The sequence below is a fragment of the Cucurbita pepo genome, chromosome LG08, assembly GCF_002806865.2.
Source record: "Cucurbita pepo subsp. pepo cultivar mu-cu-16 chromosome LG08, ASM280686v2, whole genome shotgun sequence".
In the NCBI taxonomy this organism is placed as follows: Eukaryota; Viridiplantae; Streptophyta; class Magnoliopsida; order Cucurbitales; family Cucurbitaceae; genus Cucurbita; species Cucurbita pepo.
The window spans coordinates 2,308,609-2,317,059 of record NC_036645.1 but is presented as its reverse complement, the minus strand read 5'-3'; the positions used below and the strand labels follow the sequence as shown (position 1 = coordinate 2,317,059).

The 8,451-nt window shown below is 37.8% G+C and overlaps 3 protein-coding genes across 3 annotated transcripts in view; 1 reads left to right on the top strand and 2 right to left on the bottom strand.

Moving 5' to 3' along the window:
• LOC111800414 (PHD finger protein ING1) overlaps positions 1-2,949 on the top strand; it is a gene marked incomplete in the record, with an annotated part of 4,126 nt that extends 1,177 nt beyond the window's left edge. The window contains 6 exon segments of the mRNA XM_023684100.1: positions 226-413; positions 1,301-1,364; positions 1,484-1,583; positions 1,776-1,941; positions 2,034-2,149; positions 2,763-2,949. Of these exon segments, the coding sequence (XP_023539868.1) occupies positions 226-413; positions 1,301-1,364; positions 1,484-1,583; positions 1,776-1,941; positions 2,034-2,144 (629 nt within the window).
• A 267-nt stretch (positions 2,950-3,216) lies between these two features.
• Positions 3,217-6,396, bottom strand: LOC111800413. The gene is made up of 4 exons (XM_023684099.1): positions 6,040-6,396; positions 4,868-4,972; positions 4,596-4,652; positions 3,217-3,808 (listed from the first exon to the last, which is right to left on the bottom strand). Exons 1-4 carry the CDS (start codon positions 6,292-6,294, stop codon positions 3,491-3,493), a joined length of 735 nt encoding a protein of 244 aa, XP_023539867.1. The 5' UTR covers positions 6,295-6,396; the 3' UTR covers positions 3,217-3,490.
• A 940-nt stretch (positions 6,397-7,336) lies between these two features.
• On the bottom strand, positions 7,337-8,358 carry LOC111800415 (probable glutathione S-transferase). The gene is made up of 2 exons (XM_023684101.1): positions 7,967-8,358; positions 7,337-7,839 (listed from the first exon to the last, which is right to left on the bottom strand). The coding sequence occupies exons 1-2, from the start codon at positions 8,273-8,275 to the stop codon at positions 7,468-7,470; spliced, it is 681 nt and encodes a 226-aa protein (XP_023539869.1). The 5' UTR covers positions 8,276-8,358; the 3' UTR covers positions 7,337-7,467.
• Between the last annotated feature and the right edge of the window lie 93 nt (positions 8,359-8,451).

Genomic DNA, 8,451 nt, shown 5'->3' with positions numbered 1-8,451 from the left:
TTATTCGTTTCTCTCTTGTTCCTTTCTTGATTCTTTATCTTTTTTTTTTTTTATGGTCGTTGGGTGGATTTGGAAATAACCCCTAATTCTTTGTAAGCTCTTTTTTATTGATGTCTAGAAAATAAAAGTAAATGGCCTCCTATGTCACTGTTATTATACTCTATGGGTTACACATCTGTTTTTCTCTGTTAACTTTCAAGAACGTTGTTATGTTTGTAAATGCAGGGCTAGTGAAACAGAATGAGCAACGATGTGAGCAAGAAATTGAGGATATTAAGCGGGGAGTTAAATGTGGAAACATTACTCCTGATACTTCACTCATCCGATTCTCTGATGAAGCTCTTGATGAGCAGAAGCATAGCATTAGAATTGCCGATGAAAAGGTTGCCCTTGCCGTTCAGGCATATGATTTGGTATGTGGAAGTTCAATGAAACTTGTTTAAGTTGCGTTTGCTTTTCCATGATGTCGATTGAGTGTGACTTTGAACTCAGGCACTCTCCGCTTCATGATAATGATTCGACACTAATTTTCTGCTCAATTCAAGTTAATATAAGAAAAAGAGATAAATTAGACCACATTTGATAACCACTTGGTTTTTTTTTTTTTTTAAATATGCTTGTTTCTCCCAATTTTTCTTCAATGAGTTCCATCATTCTTAAGAAAACATTTGAATTCTTAGCTAAATTTAAAAAACAAAAACAAAAACAAAATTTTGAAACTACTTTCTATAGTTTTAAAAATTTAGCTTGGTTTTAAGGGAATTCATAGGTGAAAGTAGTATTTATAGGCTTCATTTTGATAAACTAAATGGTTATCAAATGGAGGCTTACCATTTTTACAAAATGTATTTAATCGATATACCGAGGTCTTTTTAGTGTTTGCAGTTTTGCACTCGTGCACTTGTCTCCTCTAACCTCTTGTTTGGAAAGAACCACTGTGAAAGAAACTTCATGTTTAAACTTGTCACCTACTCGTACATGCCCTAGAGTGAGGAGGTATGAGGGAGTCTCCCAGATTTCTCTTAAGGTCTCCACTTTCATCTCAATGCCTGACACAGAAACTAGTGCCTCATCCTTTACCACCAGTGTCAGATCTTGATATTTGACATAGAAACTAGTACCTTATCCTTGACCACCACGATCATACCTTCGACAAACCTCTTTTCTTTTTTATGCTATGTCGTCTACAACTATGGATGTTTTTTTGTGTGTTTTCTTTTGTTATTTGGCTGGGAAAAGAAAGGCCATCTTCTTATTGTTTATATTCTTATCTACACTCTTCATTTATATTGTGCTTCAGGTAGACACTCACATACAACAGCTTGACCAGTATTTGAAGAATTTTGATGAAAAGCTTCGTCATGGTAGTGCATGCGATTCCACCTTTGATATCCTCTATGCTCCAGTGAATATGGAGCATAAATACATTTATCTTTTTCATTTTGGATCCAACTCCCATCTTTTATATCATGGTTATTTGCAGAAAGGGGGAGTGCTGCTGCAAGTGGGTTACCAGCTTCTAGTATGGATGGTGGTACAAAATCTGGACGGGGAACAGAAGGTGGTAGAGGAGGGCGTAAAAAGTAAGATCATCTCCTACATGATTAATGTTGAAATTATCTACTGATATAAGACACCATTTACTTTAGGTTACATAATTACATTACTGTTTATGATGAATTGGGAATAGTAGTATATACTACAAAGACATTTATTTTATGCATGTTGGGCAAGAGTTATAGGACATCATCTGTGACGAAAATTATTTTGTACAGAACCCGGCATGGCCAGACTGCGGCTGCAGCTGCTGCAACAGAAGCATCAACTGCTGCAACTCCCACAGGAATGGAACTCGAATTACCGGTTGATCCAAACGAACCAACTTACTGCCTCTGCAACCAAGTTAGTTACGGGGAGATGGTTGCCTGTGATAACCCTAATGTATGTGACAACCCTTTCCCCCTCTACTTACATTTCTTTTTTTTTTTTGTGGTTTGAGTCTATAATCTAAGCCAGTCTTCCCATTCATACAGTGCAAGATCGAATGGTTTCATTTTGGCTGTGTTGGTCTAAAAGAACAACCGAAAGGAAAATGGTACTGTTCAGATTGCGCGGGCTCGAAAGGTCGCCGAAAAGGAAGATAATACAGGTATCAGATCAACAGTGTGCTGCCTTATTTTATATGAAATACATTAAAGTCAAATGTAACTGCAGAATATCCTGCTCAGCTAGTCCATAAATTACTTGCAATTCCAATCCTTGTAAATACTGTTTTTGCTTTAATGCTGGTTTTTTAGTGGCTACAAAAGTTTTGAAATTGTAGAATCTATGGCAGTAACTCCAAATCGTTTGAGGCCCCTTCTCATCCTGGGAAGTTGATCAAGTTTCTTCAAGAAAGTGTCAACTCATGAGGATTTGAAGTGGGCCTTAAAACCATTTGAAGATACAGAAAATATGACACTGTTTTTCATTGTAAAACACACTGATTTGATTTGCTGCATGGTTGGGGATAAAAACAGAGATGCTTAGGCGTCTTTGGATGTTTGTTAAGAGGAGACATGAAGTGTCAAATTTTGACACTTTTGTGCTGTTCATTTTTGTTGTACATTAGTTTGCCAAATAAAGTTATTTGGAGTTCAATTAATTATGTTAAGTGAATCTTTACCCATGCAAGAAATAAATTGACCTTATATGTGTTATGTGTTTTGTGAAGTTAGAAAAATATTTAACAATTTAATCCCTATTTCGAAAAAAATTTCGAGGGAAGAAGTGAAGTTTCATCCGATGTGAGCAAGGCCCTTCCGTTGCAGGGTAAAATGGGGTTGCTTAACTACAATCTACTCCACAAGAAGGTTCTTGTGCTCGTGTACTATAGTTTATGTATGTACTTTGAGCTAACGTTCAGATTGGTATCAATTTATAAATCTTATCCATCAATAAATGGTAGATTTATAAATTTTGTGTTTTTTTCTTGATTTAACGATACTTGAGGTAGAAAATTTGAATATTTGATTCGTCCTAATATTTTTTAGATAATTTAGATATATATATATCATGTCCCAAACTTTTGATTAATTTACGATGTAAATTAGAAACATGTATTCTTAAAAAAAAAACCATATGGACTAAGTGGATGTTCAATATTAATCTTAGACAATTGTGAAAAAGAATGTATTAAAGAGCTATACCCTAGGAATCAAATATATAACCTAGTAGCATGTTCTCCCTCCTTTTAAGGTCGGAAGTTCAAATCATTAGAAGTAAAAAAACGGTCCGAAATGAAAATCACTCCTAAAATATGAAAACTTATTAATTACAAACCCTACTACTTGCAAGCATTATCTACAAACACACAAAATCCTATGACTCCCAAACTTCTGTACACAGCAAAACAGCAGCCTCTACAAGAAAGAGCAAACAAGCATTCGCCAGGCTAATGTCTTACCAGAAGACAAAATTCAAGCAGGGAACTAATCACATATGTTATACATCAAAGTGGCCCTGTCCCACCATCCTTCTCAGCATCAGCTATGCTCGAGTACGAGGTGAAGTGATTCGACATCTCCCAGCTCCAATCTTCATTCCTCGACACCAACATCCTTGGCCATCTGTTAATCCTCACATAGTGTTCTCTGATCTTCCCATCACCAATAATGGTGGTTACTGTGGAAAAGCAGCATTCATGGCCACCCCATACTCTGTCATCAGGATCTGCAGTTTGGTTCCCATCGAGATGGAAGTAACGACACATGAGAAGGTGGCTGCCTTGCCAATACGGATCAAGATCTCGCCAGTATACAGGAGCTTCCTGAGAGGAATGGAACTCAATTCATCATAAAGGTTCCTTAATGATATGGATGTGGAAACTCTGGTCAGCGGTACATTAACTTGAGATACATTGGCATGCAAGCACAAAATTGGTAGATTGTTTTGAAACCAGCTAGAGCATGATATGTTTTTAACCACACGCAATTGCATTTGTAAAAATGAATTTAGGCACTAAACACTTACCGAGACATCCCCTTTACCTCAACGTGCTATCAGAATTGTGAGCATCAACATAGACATTCCGAGAGCAAGTCACGAACACGACACGACACGGATGTGGTGGCACATATCAGACACAGACACATCGCCTAAACTAAAGTACCCATGCTTCACGGGCTTCCAAGTCCAACGAGCTTTTTGTGCATGTTAGATGATTTATAACATAATCACAAGCATGGCTCTCAAATTGTGAACATCGTTCATGAAATTTGTACTACTAACATCCATCATCGGGCATCTAACCTCTCTTGCAGCTAATCGTGTGCGCTGTTACATTTTCAAATTTCCAGATGGGAATAAATAGTTTATGTGCAACTAATAAAAGGAAAAAAGATTAGATGTAGACAGCATGAATCTCTGTAAAATGCTTAAAAGCGGTCAAATGATGTTTATAACATAATCAGATTTGATCAATCATAAAACACAATCATATGTAACAGAATTTCATACAGTTAATTTAGGACTTCAATGTATGTCTCCTAACCAGGTTGCACGTCATTTAGTTCATTACATGAAGGTTAACGTCCAAAAATAAAAGACAGCCATACCTTATTGAAGTGAAATTGCCAAGCGTGGTCACATAAATCCTCCCTCATAATGCGAGTCTGACACAACAATTTAAACCCATAAAAAACGATAGCCAAGTAATACCCGCTCCTCATTCTCCCATGTGTTGGGAGTATATGTGTAGAAGTAGACCATATTCTTTTTTCGAATCATTGATGACAAGCAGTAGATGCACGTGGGATCACACAATTATACATAAAGAACGTATATATACATATATGTTGGGGGTGGAGGGATGGAGAGAGAGACTAACCCGATTGCCATCCATGACAGATAACGAGTAGGCAGCCATCTTTGGAAGACCTCGGGTTTGCGCCAATCTAGGGATATGTGCTTTCCCAAGCCACAGTTCCACACACTAAGAGAAAACATCATAAACTTGTTGACCAAATGTTAAATTATACAGTGAAGAATGCAAGATTTTTTTTTGTTGCTACACCATTTTAACAAATTTGTAGAAATTTTTATCATCATATCCCAGTGTCAAATAAGATAAGACATGGCAAGCAGTCATTACAATCCCTTATACATAACCATGGATGGTGTGAGATCCCACATCGGTTGGGGAGGAGAATGAAACATTCTTTATAAGCGTGTGGAAATCTCTCCCTAGCAGGCACGTATTAAAAATCTTGAGGAGAAGCCTGAAAGGGAAAATCCAAAGTGAACAATACTAGCCGTGGGTTTCGACTGTTACAAATGGTATCAGAACCAGACACCGGGTGATGTGCAACCGAGGAGGTTGAGCCCCGAAGGGGGTAGACACGAGGCGGTGTGGCAGCAAGGATGCTGGGCCCCGAAGAGAGTGGATTGAAGGGTCCCACATCGATTGGAGAAGGGAATGAGTACCAGCCAGGACGAGAGGGTGGATTGTGAGATCCCACGTTGGTTTGGGAGGAGAACAAACATTTTTTTTTATAAGGGTGTGAAAATCCCTCCCTAGCATACGTGTTTTAAAAAGCTTGAGGGGAAGTATGAAAGGAAAAGTAGCTGACAATATCTGTTATCGGTGGGCTTGGGCCGTTTCAGTATTTCTCTGAAGTATCTTATGACGACAGGATTCAGTACCTAATAATGGCTTTTGTACAAAGTGGTTTGGAGTGAAAGCACTTCTTATATGCAGTTCGTGATGATCCATCGAAGTAGAAAAGGCTCAACTCAGCAGAAACAGAGTTCATAAATTTAAGATTCAAATCCCAATGTGAGAAAAGATTACACAAAAGAATGAAAATCATAGGATTCCAGAACCCCATTCTACAACAGATGAACGTATTTCTATAAGCAAAAAACGAGCGAATCGACTCGATTAGCACTGGAATTACTAAGACCAAAGAAAAAAATCAAATACAAAATCCAATTCCAGAGAATCGAACAAAATCAAAAGCACCATAAGATCAACGAATTAATGAGAGTAAAGATGCACACCTTAGAACTCCATAGGGAATCGCTGGAAGCAATTCCATACCAGGATCGAGAGACAAGAAGAGAAAGTGCCACGCTGCGTGAATCAACGTAGCCAAGAATCGCCATTAATAGATCAGAACCCAAAACCTCGAAAGGGTCTTGGAGAAGAACATTTAGGGTTCCATTTTGTTGGCCTCGTTCATCGGAGACATTCTCTCGCATTTTCTTCCTTGTTTTCCACCGTATTCCGCCTCCGAGTAAGCCGCTATGCGCCATGAATTCAAAGCTGGAGAGACAGATAGGATTGAAGGAGAAGGGTTTTGAAGAGGATGAACGCTCGCCGATTAACGTGAAGATGTTTTGATCAGTTTTTTGTTCAATTTCTTGCTCAATTAATAAAAATTAAATTGCAATTTTAATTTTTATGCCACTTTTCGCGCCTTAGTTAGCTTTTTAATTAGAGAATTTATTGAATTTTCGATATATATATATATATAAAGTTTTGTGAGAGAGAAATTAAGTATTTATTTTTGTTTATTTTCGTCTTTTCTGCATATACCTCCGTTGGTCAGGGTTGTGTTAAACACTCATACTCTTTATTAACACCAATCGAGTAGATAATACAAGACACTTGGTAAAATAACTTTGTATTGTTTGAAATTTCTCGGATGAAAACGTACANAATAATACAAGACACTCGGTAGAATAACTTTGTATTGTTTGAAATTTCTCGGATGAAAACGTACAATTATTGGGTTTGACTCTATTGACCTAGTAAAATATGTAGATGCTCATACAATTATTGGGCTAGTGATGATATTTCAATAGGTTGGGGATACTTTTGTCATTTTTCCTAATCGACTCTCGCTAAGAATGAACCAAGAAACAAAGTAAAAACAATAGAGCGAGAGGGGACCAAGGTCGGGATTGGTGTTTGTTCGGTCTTTTTTTCCTATTTCGATCATAGTCATTGACAAATTTGACGGTTGGATTTTTGCATCCGCTAATCATAGAGAAATTATGTATATATAAGTAAGAGACAATGCATTCATTAATACGAGACATGTTAGGAAAACCACGAAAGCTTATACTTAAAGTGGACATGGCGCTCGTTGTTCCTCTGTCTCGGTGCCCTTCTTGTACTTTCTCTTGTTCTTCGTCTCAGGTCGATTGTGTGGGTTGTCGGGCGGAAATTGTAAAAATTAAAATTTTATTTATATATATATATATATATAAAAAGTCACTAGGGACTATTAATAAGATTTTATCAAATTTTGGGATGAAATTTTAATTTTTAAAATTAAATATCCAANTTATATATATATATATATATATAAAGTCACTAGGGACTATTAATAAGATTTTATCAAATTTTGGGATGAAATTTTAATTTTTAAAATTAAATATCCAATTTTAACTTTCACCCCACTATAATACCAAATTGGTAATTTAAGTGGATTGGAGCAATTGTTCCCTCCGTCGCCGGAAAGCTGCCGCCATTAGGTTTCGGTCCGGTAGATTATCTCTGATCACCGCCGCATCCTTGAATCTTTCAGTCCAAGCATACACCTTAGGGAACTCGTTGGCGTCCAGCAATTTGACGTCCACCACTTCTTCAACCACTCCTATCCAGTGCGCAACCCAGCCGAACGCCAAATCCGCCATTCCGATCTCATCTCCGCCGAAGAACTTCCTCTCTCTGCCATCGCCACCGCGGAATCCCCATTCCTCGACGGTTCTCAGCATTTCTAAGCTCTGCTTCTTAGCATTCTCCAATTCTTCATCACTCTTCGCACGGAATATCATAAAAACCGCAGGGCCCTAAAATTACCAAATCTCCGATCATCAAATTAGCGCCCTCCATCGCATTCGCTTAATTTCGATTTAACAATAAACACATTCATTTAATTTCAAACGGATCGAAAATCAACCAGAATCATGATTTTACCTTATCCTCAATGAATTTGATCCAGAATCTCGCCGTCGCTCTCTCAAAAGGATCCGACGGAAGCAGCGGCTTCTCCGTCCAAGTTTCGTCGATGTACTCGAGGATGACCATGGATTCACAGATCGGTTTTCCGCCATGGACGAGCACCGGAATCTTCTTGTGAACCGGATTGTAGTGCAAAAGCAGAGGGCTCTTGTTGGAGAGATCTTCTTCTACGTACTCGTAGGGAATGCCTTTGAGCTTCAACGCCCAAATCACTCTGTAACTGAAAGGACTCGGCCAAGTTCCATGGAGCTTCACTTCTGCCATTTTCAATGGAGGATTCAAGTTGAAAATGAAGGAGTAAGGAAACCGCTTTTTATAGTGCTTTTTTTGGTACCCTTTCTTGGGCTGCACGATTCAATGATCCGAAAGTCCAACAAAATATGATATTATATCATCAATAAATCATGCTTTAAAAAAAATATAAATAAATAAATAAATAA

What these genes read in the sequence shown, in the direction of transcription:
- LOC111800415 (XM_023684101.1), bottom strand. Translation starts at nt 8,275, where the DNA reads ATGGCAGAAGTGAAGCTCCATGGAACTTGGCCGAGTCCTTTCAGTTAC. An exon ending in TCAAATTCATTGAGGATAAG is followed by an intron (nt 7,840 to 7,966) that starts GTAAAATCATGA and finishes TGGTAATTTTAG; the next exon opens with GGCCCTGCGGTTTTTATGAT.
- LOC111800413 (XM_023684099.1), bottom strand. Translation starts at nt 6,294, where the DNA reads ATGGCGCATAGCGGCTTACTCGGAGGCGGAATACGGTGGAAAACAAGG. An exon ending in ATTCCCTATGGAGTTCTAAG is followed by an intron (nt 4,973 to 6,039) that starts GTGTGCATCTTT and finishes GTTTTCTCTTAG; the next exon opens with TGTGTGGAACTGTGGCTTGG. An exon ending in CTGTCATGGATGGCAATCGG is followed by an intron (nt 4,653 to 4,867) that starts GTTAGTCTCTCT and finishes TTGTTGTGTCAG; the next exon opens with ACTCGCATTATGAGGGAGGA.